Raw genomic sequence first — 23,280 nt, 5'->3', positions numbered from 1 at the left:
CCCAAATGTGTTCCCACCTCACACTCCTGTGCCAATCATCACTGCACTGCGGGAACTGCATGTCAGGTTGTTGATGGGTTCCCCAAATGTGTTCCCTCCTCACACTCCTGTGCAAATCATCATTGCACTGCGGGAACTGCATGTCAGGTTGTTGATGGGTTCCCCAAATGTGTTCCCACCTCACACTCCTGTGCCAATCATCATTGCACTGCGGGAACTGCATGTCAGGTTGTTGATGGGTTCCCCAAATGTGTTCCCACCTCACACTCCTGTGCCAATCATCATTGCACTGCGGGAAATGCATGTCAGGTTGTTGATGGGTTCCCCAAATGTGTTCCCACCTCACACTCCTGTGCCAATCATCATTGCACTGCGGGAAATGCATGTCAGGTTGTTGATGGGTTCCCCAAATGTGTTCCCACCTCACACTCCTGTGCCAATCATCATTGCACTGCGGGAACTGCATGTCAGGTTGTTGATGGGTTCCCCAAATGTGTTCCCACCTCACACTCCTGTGCCAATCATCATTGCACTGCGGGAACTGCATGTCAGGTTGTTGATGGGTTCCCCAAATGTGTTCCCACCTCACACTCCTGTGCCAATCATCATTGCACTGCAGGAACTGCATGTCAGGTTGTTGATGGGTTCCCCAAATGTGTTCCCACCTCACACTCCTGTGCCAATCATCACTGCACTGTGGGAACTGAATGTCAGGTTGTTGATGGGTTCCCCAAATGTGTTCCCACCTCACACTCCTGTGCCAATCATCACTGCACTGCAGGAACTGCATGTCAGATTGTTGATGGGTTCCCCAAATGTGTTCCCACCTCACACTCCTGTGCCAATCATCACTGCACTGCGGGAACTGCATGTCAACTTGTTGATGGGTTCCCCAAATGTGTTCCCACCTCACACTCCTGTGCCAATCATCACTGCACTGCAGGAACTGCATGTCAGATTGTTGATGGGTTCCCCAAATGTGTTCCCACCTCACACTCCTGTGCCAATCATCACTGCACTGCGGGAACTGCATGTCAACTTGTTGATGGGTTCCCCAAATGTGTTCCCACCTCACACTCCTGTGCCAATCATCACTGCACTGCGGGAACTGCATGTCAACTTGTTGATGGGTTCCCAAAATGTGTTCCCACCTCATACTCCTGTGCCAATCATCACTGCACTGCGGGAACTGCATGTCAGGTTGTTGATGGGTTCCCCAAATGTGTTCCCACCTCACACTCCTGTGCCAATCATCACTGCACTGCGGGAACTGCATGTCAGGTTGTTGATGGGTTCCCCAAATGTGTTCCCACCTCACACTCCTGTGCCAATCATCACTGCACTGCGGGAACTGCATGTCAGGTTGTTGATGGGTTCCCCAAATGTGTTCCCACCTCATACTCCTGTGCCAATCATCACTGCACTGCGGGAACTGCATGTCAGGTTGTTGATGGGTTCCCCAAATGTGTTCCCACCTCACACTCCTGTGCAAATCATCACTGCACTGCGGGAACTGCATGTCAGGTTGTTGATGGGTTCCCCAAATGTGTTCCCACCTCACACTCCTGTGCCAATCATCACTGCACTGCGGGAACTGCATGTCAACTTGTTGATGGGTTCCCCAAATGTGTTCCCACCTCACACTCCTGTGCCAATCATCACTGCACTGCGGGAACTGCATGTCAACTTGTTGATGGGTTCCCCAAATGTGTTCCCACCTCATACTCCTGTGCCAATCATCACTGCACTGCGGGAACTGCATGTCAGGTTGTTGATGGGTTCCCCGAATGTGTTCCCACCTCACACTCCTGTGCAAATCATCACTGCACTGCGGGAACTGCATGTCAGGTTGTTGATGGGTTCCCCAAATGTGTTCCCACCTCACACTCCTGTGCCAATCATCATTGCACTGCGGGAACTGCATGTCAGGTTGTTGATGGGTTCCCCAAATGTGTTCCCACCTCACACTCCTGTGCCAATCATCATTGCACTGCAGGAACTGCATGTCAGGTTGTTGATGGGTTCCCCAAATGTGTTCCCACCTCACACTCCTGTGCCAATCATCATTGCACTGCGGGAACTGCATGTCAGGTTGTTGATGGGTTCCCCAAATGTGTTCCCACCTCACACTCCTGTGCCAATCATCACTGCACTGCGGGAACTGCATGTCAGGTTGTTGATGGGTTCCCCAAATGTGTTCCCACCTCATACTCCTGTGCCAATCATCACTGCACTGCGGGAACTGCATGTCAGGTTGTTGATGGGTTCCCCAAATGTGTTCCCACCTCACACTCCTGTGCCAATCATCACTGCACTGCGGGAACTGCATGTCAGGTTGTTGATGGGTTCCCCAAATGTGTTCCCACCTCACACTCCTGTGCCAATCATCACTGCACTGCGGGAACTGCATGTCAGGTTGTTGATGGGTTCCCCAAATGTGTTCCCACCTCACACTCCTGTGCCAATCATCACTGCACTGCGGGAACTGCATGTCAGGTTGTTGATGGGTTCCCCAAATGTGTTCCCACCTCACACTCCTGTGCCAATCATCACTGCACTGCGGGAACTGAATGTCAGGTTGTTGATGGGTTCCCCAAATGTGTTCCCACCTCACACTCCTGTGCCAATCATCACTGCACTGCGGGAACTGCATGTCAGGTTGTTGATGGGTTCCCCAAATGTGTTCCCACCTCACACTCCTGTGCCAATCATCACTGCACTGCGGGAACTGAATGTCAGGTTGTTGATGGGTTCCCCAAATGTGTTCCCACCTCACACTCCTGTGCCAATCATCACTGCACTGCGGGAACTGCATGTCAGGTTGTTGATGGGTTCCCCAAATGTGTTCCCACCTCACACTCCTGTGCCAATCATCACTGCACTGCGGGAACTGAATGTCAGGTTGTTGATGGGTTCCCCAAATGTGTTCCCAGCTCACACTCCTGTGCCAATCATCACTGCACTGCGGGAACTGCATGTCAGGTTGTTGATGGGTTCCCCAAATGTGTTCCCACCTCACACTCCTGTGCAAATCATCACTGCACTGCAGGGACTGAATGTCAGGTTGTTGATGGGTTCCCCAAATGTGTTCCCACCTCACACTCCTGTGCAAATCATCACTGCACTGCAGGGACTGAATGTCAGGTTGTTGATGGGCTACCAAAATGTTTCCCCAGCCCACAATCCTGTGTGAACCTTCACTGCACTGTGGGAAGCTCATGTAGTGTTGTCAATGGATTACCAAAATGCATCCCCATCCCACCATCCTGTGCCCATCATCACTGCACTGAGGGGACCAAATGTCAGATCGTTGATGGGTTCCCCAAATGTATCCCCATCACACAGTCCTGTGCCAATCATCACTGCACCGGGGGGACCAAATGTCAGGTTGTTGATGGGTTGCCCAAATGTTTTTCCATTTCCCAGTCCTGTACCAATCATCACTGCAATGCAGGGACCAAATGTCAGGTTGTTGATGGGTTCCCGAAATGCGTCCCCATCCCCCAGTCCTGTGCCAATCATCACTGCACCGAGGGGACCAAATGTCAAGTTGTCGATGGATTCCCCAAATGCATCTCCATCCCCCAATCCTGTGCCAATCATCACTGCACTGCGGGGACTGAATGTCAGGTTGTTGATGGGTTTCCCAAATGTGTTCCCATCCCAAAATTCTGTGCCAATCATCCCTGCAAAGCAGGGACAGCATGTTACGTTGTTGGTGGGATCCCCAGATGCGTCCCCATCCCACAATCCTGCGCCAACCTCCAGTGTAAAGAGGAGACTGTCTGTAACTTGGTGGATGGCAGACCCCAATGTGTCCACGTCTCCGCTTCCTGCAGAAGCACTCACTGCAAACAGGGAACTGTATGTCATGTCATCAATGGCTGGCCCAGATGTGTGGAAGCTGCACAAACGTGCCACACAATGCACTGCAGGGCAGGCATGACTTGCGAAGTCAAGGATGGTTTACCCAAGTGTGTTCCTGTTTTCCCCACCCAGTCTGCTTGCTGGGTTTCTGGCCAGCCGCACTACCACACTTTTGATGGACGCAACTATGATTTCCAAGGTACCTGTGCCTACACTGTGGTCAAGACATGCAAGCCCAGTTCCAAGCTACCCTCCTTCCATGTTTTCACCAAGAGCCTGAAGAGCAGTGGCACCCTGTTCTCTTTTGTCAGCCAGGTCACCCTCACCGTCTACAGCCTCAACATCACCATGGTCAAGTATGAATACGGACTAGTCAGAGTAAGATTCCATCTTCTAGCAGTGTTCTTCAATGTAGCTGGCACCTTCCTGCTGATCGCATTCCCTGTGGGAACAAAAAAGTATGCAAGGCATACACTCAGGGCTTTTTTAGTAGCAGGAACTCCTTTGCATATTAGGCCACACACCCCTGATGTAACCAATCCTCCAAGAGCTTACAGTAGGCCATATACGAAGAACCCTGTAAGCTTTTGGAGAATTGGCTACCTCAGTGGGGTGTGGCCTAATATGCAAATGAGTTCCTGCTACAACAAAGGCCCTGCTTACTCTTATGCAATTTTCAGCAAGAATATGCACAGAAAACCTATCCTCTACATCATGTTTATGATTAATAGACCACCTTTCTTCCCATGTCAATTTTTTATGTATGGCTCTATTCTGAAAGTTTTGTTGGTGGAACTATACTGTTCAAATCTATTTTTCCAACTTCTGTTGTAATTCTTGTTGAACTCCTCCCTTTTATTTTTATTCTGTCATTGGGCCTCCTCGACTTCATTCCTCAAAACCTGCTTTTCTGAAATTGACCCTCTGTTGATTCTTGTTGTTCCTCAGGTACAAACTCCATGGCTCTCCTGATTTGTAGTTAATCATCTCGGGTTACCTTCCCACAAAAGCATTTCAGTGTCCCATATCAATACTATAGAACTTTCTAGATGGGGTGAGGGTAAGGCAACCAAGAGCATATGAGATGCAGCTTTTGTGTGGATCAGTGTTTTCAAGTCAGTGAAGTCTAGCTGGGTCAATCTTTAAAAGATAGATGTTGGTCTCCTGTCATCTGGAAGCTAACTACAAAATCACAAGAACATACATAAAGTTGTCTAATATACTGAATTAAACCATTGGTCCATCAAGGCCAGTACTGGCTACTCAAAATGGCAGGAGTTCTCCAGGATTTCAGACAGAGGTCTTTCATCTTCTTCTTCTCTTCTACATGAACAACATTAGAAGGGACATGAAGCTGTAGTGTACTGAGGATAAGTGCACGAGATTAAGCAAAAAAAGCTAACTGGATCCAACTTTTTGTCTTGAAGACTTTAGAAGTTTAAAACCACTTGATAGTTTTGGAGTATTGTTATAAATATTGGCAATCTGCAACCTCAACCCTGAAAAATGATGAGTATAATTCTGTCTCTGCCATTTCCAGGTCAACCAAGTACGCTCACGTCTGCCCATGAGTTTGCATGATGGGAAACTTTCTCTTTACCACCGGGGAAGCCAGCTGGTCATCGAGACAGACTTTGGCCTGAACCTTTACTATGACTGGAATTATTACCTCGTGGTAAAGGCTACCGCAGTATTCCAAGGCCACGTGTGCGGCCTGTGTGGCAACTACAACGGAGATCCAAACGATGACTTTGTGACATCTTCTGGTGGCTTGGCCACTAATTCAGTGGAGTTTGGCAAGAGCTGGAAGGTAGAGGATGGAAATAGAACCTGCAGTCATGGCTGCCAGGGCAAATGCGAGCGCTGCGCCCCAGCGCTCTTCTCCAAGTACAGCGGCGAGGCCTTTTGCGGACTAATGGCCAAACACAAGGATGGTCCTTTCCATCCCTGCCATCGCTTGCTCAGATACAAACCTTACGTGGACAACTGTGTGAGTGACCTCTGTGCTTTTGATGGCTACAAGCAGATCTTATGCCGAGCGTTGAAGACTTATGCTGACGCCTGCCAAAGAGAAGGGGCAGCAATACTGAACTGGAGGAAAGAGGCTGGCTGCCGTAAGTAGAACAGATGTATGGTGGGAGAGGTGGAGCTAATCAGGGCTTTTCTTGTAGCAAGAACTCCTTGCGTATTAGACCACGCACCCCTGATGTAGCCAATCCTCTAAGACCTTGCAGTAGGCTCTGTATTGAGCCCTGTAAGCTCTTGGAGGATTGACTACATCAGAGGGGTGTGGCCTAATATGCAAAGGAGTTCCTGCTACCAAAAAAAAGCCCTGGGGTACTTTACATATACTCTGACATATCAAAAGAAAATAACAGATAGTCATATGTAAAGTGACAGCTGACTCATGGTGACCCCACAGGGTTTTGAGGGCTACACATTTAGACCAGTGTCAAAGAGCCCCGTGGCGCAGAGTGTTAAAGCTGCAGTACTGCAGTCCTAAGCTCTGCTCACAACCTGAGTTTGATCCCAGAAGAAACTGCTTCAGGTAGCCGGCTCAAGGTTGACTCAGCCTTCCATCCTTGGTAAAATGAGTACCCAGCTTGCTGCGGGGAAAGTGTAAATGACTCGGGAAGGCAATGGCAAACGACCCCGTAAAAACGTTGTGAAACCAACGTCACCCCAGAGTCAGAAACAACTGATGCTTGCACAGGGAACCTTTCCTTTTTCCAAAGCCAATCGATCAGCATTGCTTTGTTTCAAGAAACCATGGAAAAGGTAAAGACCTACCAACCTCTACCAAGGTACCCTCATCAAACGGCAATTCCCAGGATGCTTTAAATGAAGCAAAACCAGATTGAATGTGTTTTAAAATTGTAGTATAGAAGTGCTCATAAGCAGGGCTGTTTTTGGTAGCAAGAATGCCTTTGCATATTAGGTCACACACCGCTGATGCAGCCAATCCTCTAAGAGCTTATAGGGCTCTTAGTACAGGGCCTGCTGTAAGCTTCAGGAGGATTGGCTGCATCAGAGGGGTGTGGCCTAATATGCAAAAAAGTTCCTGATACAAAAAAAAAGCCTGTTCATGGTAAGGACAGTTGGATTCTGAGGTGCTCTGTGTTGGGAAAATTTTGTGAGGAAAATTGTTTAAACTTTCCCAGACAGTTCAATGGACTGCTGGATCACAAAAGAAATTGAGAGATCTTTAGTATTGAAAGATATATTTTTATTTCTAAAGGGATAGGGACACTGAGATGAAAATAATAACACTAATATAGACTATATCCTTACTCTGTCACTAGCAAGCTTGGTGCTCAGTCAGCTCTCCCCAGATCCAAAACTGCCAACTGCTCTTCTTTAACTGTTGTTTTCAACCCCGTTTAACATTCCATCAGCTCTCATCTCATTGGCAGTGAGCCAGATATCCCTTCCTGAGTTCGCTAAACCAGCGGTCCCCAACTCTTTGGCACCAGGGATTGGTTTTGTGAAAGACAATTTTCCCCACGGACCGAGGGAGTGGGGCATGATGGTTTTGGGATAATACAACTGTGCACTTAATGTTTATTAGTTTGGTGTAGTGGTTAAGTGTGTGGACTCTTATCTGGAAGAACCAGGTTTGATTCCCCACTCCTCCACTTGCAGCTGCTGGAATGGCCTTGGGTCAGGCATAGCTCTCGCAACGTTGTCCTTGAAAGGGCAGCTTCTGTGAGAGCTCTCTCAGCCCCACCTACCACACAGTGTGTCTGTTGTGGGGGAGGAAGGTAAAGGGGATTATGAGACACTCTGAGATTCAGGGTGGAGGGCAGGATATTATTATTATTATTGTTGTTGTTGTTGTTGTTGTTATTACATTGTAATATATAATGAAATAATTATACAATTCACCGACCGGTTGCTAACAGGCCATGGACCAGTATCGGTCCACGGCCCAGGGGTTGGGGACCCCTTAGCTAAACAATACAAACTAGTAAACATATTTAACCCCATAATGACTGAACTTTAGACATTGGCTAGACATGCAATATAAATACTCAGAATTCCAACACTCTGCTCAGAACAGCATGCCTTGTACCTCATTCAGTTGTGGGCTAAACTTTAGGACAGGTTCCTGGTGCAAGAGTTGCTGCATTTTGCCTTAGACCTTCTGGGTGCAGAAAGCTTTGGGCTGAAGCAAACGCGAACTCCTGTGTGGCTGTTGACCGTCCTCTTCCTTTCCTTCCACAGCCCTCTTGTGTCCGGAGAACAGCCAGTACAAGACCTGCGGTTCAGCATGTCTTGCCACCTGCAACAACTTCGATGCTCCAAAGAAATGCCACCTACCTTGCCTGGAGACTTGCGAGTGCAACCCAGGCTATGTGCTGGATGGTGGCAGGTGCATCCCTAAAGACCGATGTGGCTGCATCCATCAGGGTCACCTCTACGCCCCCAATGAGCAATTCTGGGATGACCCACTTTGTCACAGACTTTGCTTGTGTAGACCTCAAGACAGGAGAGTGATCTGTCAGGGATCCCAGTGTCGGGAGAGTTCAGCATGCCGTGTGGACAACGGCATCCGGAGCTGCTACCCCATGAACTACAGCACCTGCTCAATCCTGGGCCAGCTGCATTATGTCACCTTTGACGGGTTGCACTATGACTTCTACGGCACCTGTGTTTATCGCCTGTCCGAACTGTGCCACAGGAGGACAAACCTCACTCACTTCCAAGTCCTTGTGCAACATGAGCTGGAGGGCCCCAGCGATCCCATGGCCAACAAGGTCATCGAAGTCACTATCTATGGGATGACTATTGTAGTCCAACGCAGCAGAGTCTTGGTGAGTGCACCATAGCCATGGCCAGCTCTAGACAAGGTGCCCTAGGCAAGGCTAAGTTCTGGCACCCTGCACTGATAATATCACCGAGTCATATGGAGGGGTTGCCCATTGGCATCCCCAGAAGGTCAGCGCCCTAGGCAATTGCCTAGTTTGCTGAGTGGCAAGGCCAGCCTTGACCATAATGCCTTCTGTCCTTGCTTGGAGTTAACAACTTTGGTGTAATGGTTAAGAGCCAGTTTGGTGTAGTGGGTAAGTGTGCAAATTCTTATCTGATTCCCCACTTCTCCACATGCAGCTGCTGGTGTGACTGTAGGTCAATCACAAGTTCTCACAGAGCTGTTCCTCTCAAGAGCAGTTTCTGGGAGAGTTCTCTCAACCCCACCTACCTCACAGAGTGCCTGTTGTGGGAAAGGGAGGGAAAGAGATTGTAAGCTATCTCTTCTTCTTTCTGGCTAGGGCTACAAATTCTCCTAGAATTATAACTGATCTCCAGATAATTCATCTCTAGGTGTTTTACTCCTGGAGAAAATGGCAGCTTTGGGGGGGGGCAGATTCAAGGGTATAATACAGAGTTTTGGAAAAATACAGATCCCTTCCCAGATACTGCCTCCCCCCCCCCCCGCCAATTTCCAGGAATTTCCTAAGCCAGAGTGGGGAACCCTCATTCTTTCCTCTTTTAGGGTTGCCAGCCAATGTCTGGGAACCAGCAAAGAGGCACAGGGATGGGGGGGAATGGCACTGCATTAGCAGCATGACATCACTTCCACCAGATACCAGATGTGATGTCATGTAATCAGCATGACATTAATACAGCAGTCTAGGATTTTGATGAATCTCTATGGTAAGTGGGAGACCTGCTCTCCAAACTTTCTAACTGTCGTAATTTAAGGTCTTGGTCCTGGTCAGTGTTTCCTTAGTTCAAGAAGCCTGGTTACTGTTTGGGAAGGCAGAGTGCTTAGATGGGATTGATTTGTCAGCCTTAGAGGAAGTTAAACTTTCTCTGGTAGATCAAGTTAGCAGCCTGGAAGATCTGCTCGATCAAGTTAAGAGCTGTGTCCTTGGTGCAGGCCTTGATGGATAAGCAGGTCAGCGCCATTGCTAGGAGACCCTTCTTTCAATTACATCTGGCTCATAGGCTGCCCCAGTATCTTGAGTCTGCTGACCTAGCCACTCTGCCCATGCTACTGTGAGCTCCATGTTGAACTACCATCTCTTTGTGATGGCTGCCTTTGAAGACACTTTGGAAGCTTGAGTTAGTGCAGCATGTGGCAGCAAGACTCATTTCTGGGGTCAGCTGCTTAGAATGTATCATTCCAGTGTTGTGTCAACCTGCATTGGTCGCTTCTTCGCTCTCACGCCTGGGGCTTTTATTTGGGGGGGGGGGACCAGCAGAATTTATTTGCATATTAGGCCACACCCCCGACATCGCCATGGTTTCACACAGGGCTTTTTTGTAGGAAAAGCCCAGCAGGAACTAATTTGCATATTAGGCCACACCCCCCGACATCACCATGGATTCACACAAGGCTTTTTGTCGGAAAAGCCCAGCAGGAGCTCATTTGCATATTAAGCCACACCCCCTGATACCAATCCAGCCAGAACTGCATTCCTGCTCAAAAAAAGCCCTGCCCAGACCCAATTCCTCAGACAGCCTTCTGGTTGCACCCTCACTCAGGATGCTCTGTTTGGCAACAGCCCAGACATGGGTAATGGCTGTGGGACTTGTCTTCACTGGTTGCATTCAGTAAGGGGTGTATGGCAGAACTGGCCTGCTCAGACTTGCAGGCTCTGCTCCACTCTGCCTTCTGAGGTTTTCCCAACACCTGGAAAAAACCTCTCTCAGGTAACCACTGCCATCACCTGACCTTTGTAAGGCATTGTGTGCTGGGGGGGGGGGGTGTCCAAACTCCCAGCTTCCCTTCCCTTCTGATGCCTGGACTCTGTGTTTCCCACGGCCCACAGTCTGGTCATCACAGGGAAAGTTTACTGCCTTGTGCACACTTGGGGGAACAGCTACTTACCAACTGATTGCCTTCCCCCTGGTGCTCCTTTTAAAATAGCATGTCTATGGAGGTCTTTGTGGTACATGAGAACCACCACCAACATCAAAATTTTTAAAATATGTATTCAAAAGAAAATGTTCACAAGCCTACTTTTAGCTCAGCACCAGACTGAGCAAGGGATTCAAGAAAAACTGGCATCTCCAAAAAAGGGTCCAGGCAAATAGGCGTGAAAAACCTCAGCTTGAGACCCTGGAGAGCCGCTGCCAGTCTGAGAAGACAATACTGACTTTGATGGACCGAGGGTCTGATTCAGTATAAGGCAGCTTCATATGTTCATTTATGTTCAAAACGAGTAAAATACAATTCCTCTGTTCCCCTTTCTATACATGCCCTGTCAGACGTTAAAATATAGGGCAGGCACTTTAACTTAGGAAGTTACAGATCTCTAAAGAGTTCCCTTAAAGTTTCGTTCAGCCCTTCAAGACAACCACATGGCCAATGGCTGCCTCCTCCAGACCTCAGTTAAGAGTTCTGCTTGCTCTGTTGGGCTCCTTGACTTTTATCACCTGTCCTTTCCCCCACCTACTGACCAGGTCAGGCCAGGTCAGAGAAGCTTTTCCTGGAGATTCTTTCTGGAGTTCCTTCCTCAAGTCTCTCTGGTATTAAATACCTCAGAATCTCTGTTCTCTGCTTAAAGTGGGGGGAGCTTGACCATCCCATTGTCTAGACCAGGGGTGGCCAAACAGAATAAATGTCAGATGTTTGAGAGCCACAAGACAGGAATGTCAGATGTTTGAGGGGAGGGAGGGAGGAAGGAGTTGGGAAGAAGAAGATTATGATGATGATGATGATGATGATATTGGATTTATATACTGAGACTCTGAATCTCAGAGCAGTCACAATCTCCTTTACCTCCCCCCCCACAACAGACACCCTATGAGGTAGGTGGGGCTGAGAGAGCTCTTACAGCAGCTGCCCTTTCAAGGACAACTCCTATGAGACCTATGGCTGACCCAAGGCCATTCCAGCAGTTGCAAGTGGAGAAGTGAGGAATTAACCCCGGTTCTCCCAGATAAGTGTCTGCACACTTAACCACTACACCAAACTGGCTCTCAGGGGGAGCAAGAGGGGGAGTAAGAGATGGAAAGAAAGCATCTTTAAATGCCTTCTCCAAGCCAGCCAACAGAATGGTGGGAGTTTCAAGAGCCACACAATATGTGTGAAAGCCACAGTTTGGCCACCCCTGAACTAAAGTGTCAAAGTAGGATCAGGGAGTCTCACACACATGGATGCTGTCTGAATAGTCACTCTCTCTCTCTCAGCTTTACCTGCCTCCAAAGATAGCATGGAGGGATGAGAATGATGTTTGTCCTTCTCTCTCTTGTATCTCTCCAGCTCAACGGCTTGTTGATCAACCTGCCTTACATCATCGAACACAGCAAAGTCTCCATTTACCACCAGGGCTGGGATATCGTGATCAAGGCCGATTTTGGATTTGCCATGATATTCGATTGGAAGAACAATCTCCATCTCACAGTGCCAAGAACTTACACTGGTCATTTGTGTGGCTTGTGCGGCAACTTCAACGGGAATCCGGATGACGACCTGCAGAACCGGAGAGGAGTATCGGTACCAATTCTAAGAGAATTTGGCAGAACCTGGAAGATTCGGGACATCCCGGGCTGCACGGAGATGGAAAAGAAGGAATGTGCAGATATCGCGCAGGTGGAGCTCGCCCAGAGGAAGGGCAAGGAGTGTGGCATCCTCTTGGATCAGAATGGTCCCTTCTGGGACTGCCACTCCAAGATCCCACCTACCTTATACTTCCGAGATTGCGTCTTTGACTATTGCTCCCACAGGGATGACAAGAACGTTATATGTCGCATTGTCTCCTCCTATGCGGCGGCTTGCCAAGCAGCCGGCGCCAAGATCAACGAGTGGAGATCCCCCAGGTTCTGCAGTAAGTCTGTGTACATGGGGCTTTTTTAAAGAACAAGCCCAACAGGAGCTCATTTGCATATTAGGCCACACCCCCTGATGTTACCATTGTTTCACACAGGTCTTTTTTGTAGGAAAAGCCCATCAGGAATTCATTTGCGTATTAGGCCACACCCCTGGATTCCAAGCCAGCCAGAACTGCGTTCCTGCTCAAAAAAAGTACTGTGTGTACACGAGAAAGCTTACAGAAATCAAGCCAGCTTAATGGCTTGTTGATCAACCTGCCTTACAATATCGAACGCAGCAAAGTCTCCATTTACCATCAGGGCTGGGATATTGTGATAAAAGCTGATAGCAAAAAAGAACGGGGGGGGGGAGGTTTTCTTCTTATTCTAATTTTGAAAATAGAATGCCAACCTCTGGGTGGAACTTGGGGAGCCCCTGGAAGCATGGTTCATCTCCAGACTACAGAGATCATTTCCCAAGGAGAACATGGCTGCTTTGGAGAATGGGCTCTATGGCATTGTCGCTCACTGAAGTGTCTGTCCTCCCCAGGCTCCACCCCCAAATCTCCAGCAGCATCCAAATCCAGACCTGGCAGCCTTACCCGCCCATCCCCTGCCAGCAGTTAGGGGGACCTGGCAACCCTACTTTTCCGACCAGGTTCAGGTCGAGTTACATGATCTTACTGGTGGGCCAGCATATCCTTGAAGCGGTTTTGATGTTGCTTGTGTTTCGAGGGATGGTTACTAGGATACCTGCTTAGCCCTGTTTCTGATCTCTTCTTGTCTCCCAGGACCAGACTGCCCAGCAAACAGCCATTATGAAATCTGTGCCAGGAATTGCCCCGTGACCTGCCGCAGCCTCTTTGACCAGACAGTCTGCAACAAGTTGTGCCACGAAGGTTGTGAATGTAACACAGGTTTTGTTTTGAGTGGTAACAGGTGCGTCCCTGTCTCCCAGTGTGGTTGCCTCCATCAAGGCTTCTACTACAAAGTGGGCGACTCCTTCTATCCCAACGGGTTCTGCAAGGAGCAATGCACTTGCCACCCAGGTGGTGTCATGCAGTGCCGGCCTTCCTCCTGCGGGGCTCACGCGGAGTGTCGCATCGTGAACGGCGTGCAGACATGCCACTCCCTCATGGCCAAGACTGGGACTTGCCACGTGTTTGGGGACCCCCACTTTCTCACCTTCGATGGCCTCACCTATGACATCCAGAGCAACTGCACTTATGTCTTAACGCGAAGCTGCACGCTCAAGCACTCCGCTCCGTCCTTTGCAGTCAATGTGGAGAATGAGAGGCGGTCCAAGGGCAAGGTCTCTGTGACCAAGTCCGTCTCTGTCACAGCCCATCAACACACCTTCACTCTGATGCGAGAAAGGAGAGGCTTCATCCTGGTAAGACCAGTGACCAGCATGGGGGTAATGTGGTTGTTTGCTGGTGGGAAATAAACAGTTGGAAAAAATTGTGAGAATAGATCTAGCCAATAGGTGGAGCATGGTGGAATTTTTACACAAACGACAGTTGCTTTCACACGCTGAATAACACACTTTCAATCCGATTGCCACTGGATTTTGCTGTGCAAAATGTTAACATTCACATGCAAAGTCACTGAAGTGGATTGAAGCGGCATTATCTAGCATGCGATGCATATGTAGAATGTAAGAACATAAGAGAAGCCATGTTGGATCAGGCCAATGGCCCATCCAGTACAACACTCTGCATCACAAAGTGGCAAAAAAACCCCAACAGGTGCCATCCAGAGGTCCATCAGTGGGACCAGGACACTAGAAGCCTTCCCACTGTTGCCCGGCACTGTAAGCTGCCTTGAGTTCCACAAGCTAACTCCCCTTTGCCTGGGCAGTCACAGCAGCTCTGCTCCCCCACCCCTTTCTTATGTACACCTCTCATAGAGAGACAGAGACCTCTTGACTCTGCCCCCCCCCCCTTTGCTCTGCACCCTATGCTAAGGAAGAGGACAGAAAAAAGCAAAAAAGACCAGCAACAATGCTATTACTTGTTTAAAGTGGTGGTGAGCAAAGGAGACAGATTGGAAGGGGGTTTGAAAGGATGGGTCTGACACCCCGTAGGCCCCACTGTAGCTACGGGCCTGGGTATATGAAAGGAACAAGGGCAGATAAAAGACAGACCAACAGACAAAGACAAGAAGTGCAGCTTCATAAGACTGGCTTGGGTAAATCTGAGAGCTGGCTGCCATGTTGAACTGTCCCCTTACTTGACTCTTACTCTCTACCACCACAGGTAAATGGGGCTGCCCACTCTGTACCTTTCCGCCTGGTTAATGGCGGGGTGCGGGTGTACTACCACGGTGACAACCTCATACTGCAGACGGACTTTGGCTTGCATGTCTCCTTTGACCATTTCTACCATCTCGTGGTCACTGTGCCTCAATCCTTTCAGAGGCAAGTCTGTGGCCTGTGCGGCAACTACAATGACCAACGTTTGGATGACTTTGCAACACCCACTGGGGACAGGGCAACGAGTGTCCTAGCCCTTACAACCAGCTGGATTGTGAACAAACCAGCAACACTCTGCACTCAGGACTGTAGTGCTTTTATGTGCAGCTCGTGCCTCGAGAGCCGGAAGGCCAGTTACGTGCACAACAGTCAGTGTGGCATACTACAAGCACCGCATGGCCCATTCAGTGCATGCTATTCTACTCTCAGCCCCACCATCTTCTTCAGCAACTGCGTGCATGACCTCTGCAAGGCACGAGGGAACCATGTTATTCTCTGCCGCTCTATCCACAGCTATGTTACCGCCTGTCAAGCTGCCGGTGTCACAATCAACCCCTGGAGGACAGAGCAATTCTGTCGTAAGTGCTTCTCCCTAGAACCAGTCTTCCATGGGAAGGTTGCCCATTAGGGAGGTCAGATCTCCCACGACAGCAGGAGACCACCTGCCCCCTGGCCCTAGTCAGTGGGACAAAAATGGTGAGGAAAGCACAAACCGGGAAATGACATCACTGTGTCAATGGGACGGTCTAGGATTCCACCAAAACTTTATGGTGAAACCATAGAGTTTCAATGAAATGCTATAACATCACACCAACACACTGATGTCACTTCTGGGTTTGTGGGATGATCACAATGTAAATTTGAATACCCCCACCCCTTTAAATTCTTTCTGGTTACCCACAGTTGGCTGAAAATCCTATTTTCCACCAAAAAATTCACTGCCCACATGCATAATTCTTAGTCTGTACCAGGGCCTTTTTGTAGCAGGAACTCATTTGCATATCAGGCCACACACCCCTGATGTAGCCAATTCTCCTGTACTAAGGCCCTGTACTAAGAGCCCTGTAAGCTCTTGGAGGATTGGCTACATCAGGGGTGTGTGGCCTGGTATGCAAATGAGTTCCTGCTACAAAAAAAAGCCTTAATCTGTACACATCTGAGCACCTCAATAGCTCGTAGGTACTACATCCACAGCACTCCATCCTGGTTCTGTATCTACCGGGCTGGCTCACTCAAGGCCACAGGCTGAGAGTCATGGGCTAAGGGCAAAGAACTGAATGGTCTCTGCTCTTTGGCAGATGCTAAATGGTTCATGTTCCTCACCACACCTAAGCTAAAGACCTGCAACAGAGGAGAGACACAAGCTCAGCTCAGATCTCATAAAGCTGGCACAGGGATGTTTCCAGCTTCCTTCCCTGCACTAGGGGGATAGCGAAGGGTGAAAGAGGGATGGTATGTCTGATGGCTATAGGGAGGAAAATAAGATCCAGACAATAGATTGAGATTCTGGCTCAGCAACCAGAAAGAGGAGAGAGCAGACAAAGTATTCCCAAGACGTGAGCCATGAAAGGGAGCAGAAGAAACTAGTCAGAATCCAAGCCCTTGAATTCACCAAGGGGTGCACATGAGAGGTAGGTTGAACCAAAGATGGCAGGAGAGTGATGGAGAGGAGATGCACAGTCCTTTTTTCATGGAGCAGTGAAGTGATTACCACATTAGGTTAGAACTGGGAAAACCCAGGTTCAAATCCCCACTCAACCACGAAAGTAACTTTGTCTCTTCACACATTTTCAGGCTAACTTACCTCACAGACTTGTTGCAATTATAACATGGGGAAGGGAGAATGATGTATACCACTCCGGGTTCCTTAGAGGAATGGGGTGGGGGGGGAGCTTATAGATAGATATTAAAAATGATACCAATGTGATTATCCCCCCATTATTCCTTTATTACTAATATTACTGGGGAATAAGAGTAATATTAGAAAATAGTTGATAGGCACTCCTGTTCCTCTTTCTTTTCTTCATCATTTCATAACCTCCCTGCATCTTCTTTGCAGCCATGAAATGCCCAGCCCACAGCCATTATGAACTGTGTGCTAAAGCTTGCCCCAAGGGCTGCCAAGAAGCAACCAGCATCACCCAATGCCCTCTCACCTGTGCCGAAGGCTGCGAGTGCGACGAGGGCTACTTTATGGCTGAGTACCGCTGCGTTCCCATGAGCCTGTGCCGGTGTTTCTACAATGGCATGTGGTTTAAGGCAAGTAATAAACAAACAGGATTGCTAGCCTCCAGGTGTGGTCTGGAGATTTCCCGCTTTTACATCTGATCCCCAGCCAGCAGAGATCAGCTCCCCTAGAGAAAATGGCAGCTTTGAAAAGTGGACTCTAGGGCATTGTACCATATAAGGCCCCTCCCTTCCCCAAACCTTTGACCCCTCCCAGATCCACCCACAAAGTCTGCAGGTATTTTCCAACACAGACCTGGCAGCCCTATAAGCAAATGCTGAAGGTACTGATACACATGAAGCTGATCCATTAAAAGAAGTATTGTTTACTCCGCCCAGACGGGTAGCTTGGAAGCCCTACAGGGAAAACAAAGGTTCAAGTTTACCCTTTACTATGCAAGCAACCTCTGAAAAGCTTGTACAACAAACAGAAGGTCTGGGCTACTTTCACAGCTACTGCGAGCAGCCATGTTGTTCTGCCTGCTCACCCCGTCCCCATTCAGTCTTAAAGAAACAGACACGCCATCCAAAAAGGAAGCCTTTTCAAGCTTTCCCCTAGTGTTCTGAAGGGGAAAGGCACATAGCTGTGGAGGCAGAGCTTCCCCTGCTGACCAGCTGGTCGGGGGTGGGAAGGGGCCTGGGAAAGTGGGAGAACCCCCGCTGGGACCTGGGGATTGGCAGGCCTACCAGATGTTGAACCTGGGACCTTCTGCCTGCCAAGCCGATGCTCTACCACTGAACCACACATCCTCCGTAGTTAGGTTAGAGACTTATGAATTTTCAGTTAGAGTTAGATTTGGTTCAGTAGCCGGGTTCAGTTGATCTGAAGCACCAGAACAATTTTTTGGGCCCTGTGGCACCTTTAAGACCAACAAAGTTTTATTCAATGTTTAAGCTATTGTGTGCACACTTGAATAAAACTTGATTGGTCTTAAAGGTGCTGCTGAACTCAAAGGTAAGAATTAGGTTAGAGACTCATGAATTGGAAAGACAAGGATGAGACAGATCAGACTAAGCAGGTCTCTTCTTCATAAGGATGAGAGAATTAAGTAGAGATAAAAATATTTTGAAGCAAATAAAAGAAAAGATAGCAATTTCCTCACCAACCTATTCCCATTCTGCTTCCACACTTCAAAAATATATAAATACCACGCCTCTAAGGCACTCTTGTTCACCTGGATCAACATTTTAGAGCTCACATTGTTTCCTTTTGTGTTATTTTATGTCCAAACTAATTTTTTTTTAATGTACAGGAATTGTAACCTGTTCAGGTCTATTGAATAGCTACTACAACAAGAAACCCAAAATGGGATAGAGGCCCATAATATGATCCCTTCTACAATACATATGTACACAGGAAGTTACCTTATACTGAGATAGACCATTGGTTTGTAAAAGTATCTTTCTTATTCTAACTGGCAGTGGCTGTCCATGTCTCAGACTGAGGTCTTTCACTTTACATAGTACCTGATTCTTTAAATTAGACATGCCGGGGATTGATGACCCTTCAGTATGCAAATCAGATGCTCTACTATTAAGCCACAGCCTCCCCTCTTAATAAGAAGCTGCCTTATAGCAAGTCAGATCATTAGTTAACCGAAAGGTTAACATGGTCCAAAATTTGAATGAAATATTGGAGACACATTCATCCAGAATGTCCAGATCGCTAGGGCAGGCCCAACCCTACCTGGCTGATGAAGGTCAGCAATACAGATTTCACAAATTTAAGCAACTGGATCATAATAGGGCCACCAAGCTCCTGCTGGGGTCAGGGGATCCCCCACATGGTAGGGAGCAGGCCACTGGGGAAATCCCCCCCCCCCAAAGATCCCTGTCAGCGTGCACCATCCCTGGCACGATGATGTCACCCAGAAGTGACGTCATTGCGCTGGGGATGCTGTACCAGGGATGTTCTAGGACTCAAGCTAAAAACTCTATGGCGGGGTCCCCAATGCCCAGGGCATGGACCGGTACCAGTCCATGGCCTGTTAGCAACTGGGCCACGGAGTGAGGCAGAGACCTTTGCCTACTCCTCATTTAAAGGCCCCCATGGGGAGGCAGGGACAGGGTGTAGATGTGGGGGCAGCCTGGGGCAGCAAAAACCCCAGTACCCCCACCATGGAAAAATTGTCTTCCACAAAACCGGTCCTTGGCGCCACTGCTCTATGGTACCGGCGTGACACTTTAGGAATCATGGTTAAGCTCTATGGTACCATGATGTCACTTCCAGGTGACATCATCATGCTGCGCATACAAAAGTCCCCTGCTGAATGGCAGAGGGAATTGGCAACCCTAGATCATAATGAGAGTTAATGTATAAGAAATGTAACCCACAAGCATATATCGTACATTGTAGTGCCAACCAAGTGTTTTTAGAAAGTGAGTGGGACTAAGAGGGGCTTCTGTCTAGCAAGAGTTCTGATTGGCACTGGAAATTTGATTGGCTGTGCAGAATTTTTAAAACATTCCTTTGGTAGCAGCTGCCACCACAACACAAGGATCTTTACTACGGCAGCCATTTTGTGGCCAGATCCATCTCCTGCAGCAGCCATTTCGTGACAGCCATTTTGTGGCTGCGCCCACCCCACTGTATGAGAATTCCAAAGGTGCCTATGGGCTCAAAAAACTTGGGGACCCCTGTCTGATATGTATGCTCCGAAACGTAAGAACAAAATCCAAGTGTCCCACCTCCAAACAGTATTAATGGTACCACCAACCTTATGCATTTTACAGATGGGAGCGACGGTGCTGTCAGCCGAATGCAAGCAGCAATGTATCTGCAACCGTAAAGGGCGGGTGGTGTGCAAACCCTATCAGTGCTTGACTGGGAAGTCCTGTCTCTTGAGCAACGGCAAATGGGACTGTGTTCGGCAGGAAGGTCACTGCACTATTGCCCATGGAGATGTCTTCACCACTTACGATGGAGTCTCTGGGAAAGTTCCTTCCATTGGATCCTATGAAATCTCCTCCCTCATCAACACCACATCTGCATCTTGGTTCCGGGTGGTGGCAGTGCTGCAGAAGTGCCCCACCTGCCCCACCCCTGTTGTGGAATCTGTCATCATCTTCTTCCAGGACCTTATTGTGCGAGTCAACCAGGAAGGTTTAGTTTGGGTGAGAAGAAAGTGTCAGCTTATGAAAATCTATGCTCTGTCCGCCTCCTTCGCATCCGTATCGTTTTCTGTAGCATTTCTCTTTACCGATTAAAATGTCAAACTTAAAACAAGCATTTGAACAACCTAAAAAGAAATCCATCAAACAGTCCTCAGGCTAGAACATAAATCAACTTTTAAAAAACTAATTAAACCCCTTAGTTAAAAGCCGAGATAAGAAGCACTGTTTATGCCCAGCACTGAAGGCCCAAACTGGATGTGACTTTTCCTCCCTTGAATCATGTCTGGGTTTCCCTAACCCAAAATTAATTCATGCCAGTCAGACAACAGCTGCCAGGAATTATTTGCCATGGGACATAAGGACCTAGTTTGGATGACCACAACATGGGCAGAGGAGTTTCACACACACACACACACACACAAACCAAAAAGGTATTGGGAGCATTATTTGCTCCAATGAGAGGATTGCAGTAATGGATGAATTTTGAAAAGATTAGTACAATTTCTCAGGGTGTGTTGTGTGTGTGTCTGTTTGTATGGGTAAAGTGCTATCAAGTAGCAGCCAACTTTGATGACCCTACAGGTTTCCAAGGTACTGCCTGCCTCTGCATAGCAACGATGGGTTTCCTCGGTGATCTCCCATCTGAGTATTAACCAGGGCTGACCCTGCTTAGCTTCTGAGATCTAATGAGATTGGGCTAGCGTGGGCTATCCAGATACTGCACAAGAAACATGTTTGTGTGATTAGAGAAAAGGGAGGCACAGAGATGTTGAGCTATAGAAGTTTAGGACAGAAGTTGCAAATTGATGACATGGAGCGAATGCAGAAGCTTAGGACTGGGTGGTTAATGGTATCGTAGCAAGACAAAGGGTGTTTAGCAGATGTGCAGTCTCTACCTATATCCCTTAACCATCCACAGCAGCAATCCCCAAAATGGTACCCAAGGCACCCTCTGACACCTTTCTGGTGCCCGCCAAGTGTTTTCAGGAAGTGGGTGGGGCTAGGTAGAGCTTTTGTCCCACAAGCCTTCTGAATGTTACTTTGGCAGAACTGAAGCTGCCTCCATGGCACAAGAATCTTCACTCTGTGACTGAAGTAAAGCTGTGATAATCATTTTGTGGCTGGCTCCACCTCCTGTGACAGCCATTTTATGATGTCATATCAGAATTCTGAAGGTGCCCAGAGGCTCAAAAAGGTTGGGAAGCCATGATTTACAGCAAATAAGCCGGAACTTATTTGTATATTAGGCCACAGCCTCAATGTCACCATTGTTTCGCACACAGCTCTTTTGTAGAAAAAGCCCAGCTTTGCATATTAGGCCACACCCCCAGTGTCACCATTGTTTCACACAGGGCTCCTTTGTAGAAAAAGTCCAGCAGGAACTCAATTGTATATTAGGTCACACTCCCTGGTGCCAAGCCAGCCAGAGCTGCATTCCTGTGCATTCCTGCTAAAAAATATCCCTTATCCACAGAAACATAGATCACCTTTCTGCATCTGTCCTCTTTGTGCATACTTATCCTGACTTGCTCTTGGCATCTCAGTGACCTACTGGTTTTGCATGTTGTAGGTGAATGAGAATCCTGCTCTTCTCCCAGCCCACCCTTCCAAGCACGTATCAGTGAGCCAGTCCCAGGGAGTGGTGACTGTGAGCTTCAGAGGTGACATACGTGTTCTCCTCAGCAGCAACGGAGAAGCAACGGTGATTCTCAGCGGGACTCTGTTCTACCAAGTGCAAAAAGCATGTGGGAACTTCAATGGTGTTGGTGCAGATGACCTTCGGTTGCCCAATGGGACAGTTGTGAATAACATTGGAGAGGTCCTCAACTACTGGAGAGTCAGGACAACAGCACAGCAAGGTCTGTGGGAAAACCAAACATGAACTAGTCAGGGCTTTTTTTTCTAACAGGAACTCCTTTGCATACACACCCTGATGTAGCCAATCCTCCTGGAGCTCACAGTAAGCCCTGTAAGAAGAGCCCTGTACCCTTTTGGAGGATTGGCTAAATAAGAGGGGTGTGGCCTAATATGCAAAGGAGTTCCTGCTACAAAAAAAGCCCTGGAAGTAACCCCTCACCTGTTCCTTCGAGGCCAAAGGACACAGGGCAAATATCCAGTTGCCCAGTAACTAGGGCTGCCAGCTCCAGGTTAGGAAATTCCTGGAGGTTTGGGGGTACACCTGAGGAAGGTGTAGTTTGTGGTGGGACAAGACCTCAACAAGGTATAATGCCATGGAGTCTACCCTCCAAAGCAGTGATTTTCTCCCAGGGGAACTGATCTGTCATTTGGGAATCAGTTGTAACAGCAAGAGATCTCCAGGCAGCACCCAGAGGTTGGCAAGCCTATCATTAACCACTGGGGCCTAAAAATCATGTTGTCTGAGATGGAAGGGGCATAGGGTTGCCAAGTCCACTTCATCCTGGAGCGGGGGACTATTGTACCATAAAGTTTTCCCACCCAAATGGCTAGAGCGTCTGGGAAAACCATAGTTTTCCCAGAAACACGTAGAGTGGTCTGCGCGCTGTCACCAGCGCCAGCAATGGAGGAGGAGGTTCCCCCCGCCAGCCCAATGTGGGCTGGTGGGTTGGGAGCCTCCCAGGTGGGGGAACCCCCGCTCGGACCAGGGGCTTGGCAGCCCTAAAGGGGCAAGTTTTTACTCTTCCTAAGTGTGCTGCTACATGGGGCTCGCATATCTCTTCTCACACTTTTCCTACACCGTTTTCATCCTGACAATCATCTCCCTAACATAAGCATTGCTTATTTTGGCACAAGAGTGAGCACCTTCGTATTTTATGGTACTAAATGCTCCTGTTTTTTCCTGTTTTTTAGGTCTTGGGAAAACCCACCCCTAATGAAATCTAAAACTGAAATCCACCTTCAGATGTCTGCCATTCTTTCTGGCCTGTACTTGGACACAGAACCTTCTTCCTGTCCCAGGGAAAGAGCAAGCTATTGGTCTTTGCACAATACCACATTATTTTGCTATTGGAAGAAAAATGCTCAGGGCTGGCTATCAACTGTATCCCACCAGTCTTGTGATTGCTTGTGTTTGCATTGTT

At 48.3% G+C, this 23,280-nt stretch overlaps 1 protein-coding gene across 1 annotated transcript in view; it reads left to right on the top strand.

The window, feature by feature from the left end:
* Positions 1-23,073, top strand: part of LOC132585754 (IgGFc-binding protein-like) — a 30,924-nt gene extending 7,851 nt beyond the window's left edge. The window contains exons 4-15 of the mRNA XM_060257639.1: positions 472-819; positions 1,363-2,410; positions 3,131-4,245; positions 5,408-5,981; positions 8,092-8,681; positions 12,080-12,644; positions 13,419-14,020; positions 14,886-15,459; positions 16,941-17,140; positions 19,841-20,221; positions 21,792-22,080; positions 23,051-23,073. Of these exons, the coding sequence (XP_060113622.1) occupies positions 472-819; positions 1,363-2,410; positions 3,131-4,245; positions 5,408-5,981; positions 8,092-8,681; positions 12,080-12,644; positions 13,419-14,020; positions 14,886-15,459; positions 16,941-17,140; positions 19,841-20,221; positions 21,792-22,080; positions 23,051-23,073 (6,309 nt within the window). The remainder of the gene's footprint in view (positions 1-471; positions 820-1,362; positions 2,411-3,130; positions 4,246-5,407; positions 5,982-8,091; positions 8,682-12,079; positions 12,645-13,418; positions 14,021-14,885; positions 15,460-16,940; positions 17,141-19,840; positions 20,222-21,791; positions 22,081-23,050) is intronic.
* Positions 23,074-23,280: the final 207 nt, after the last annotated feature.

This window comes from Heteronotia binoei, chromosome 17, assembly GCF_032191835.1.
Source record: "Heteronotia binoei isolate CCM8104 ecotype False Entrance Well chromosome 17, APGP_CSIRO_Hbin_v1, whole genome shotgun sequence".
Lineage (NCBI taxonomy): Eukaryota > Metazoa > Chordata > Lepidosauria > Squamata > Gekkonidae > Heteronotia > Heteronotia binoei.
This window is presented reverse-complemented; position numbering and strand designations above follow the sequence as displayed.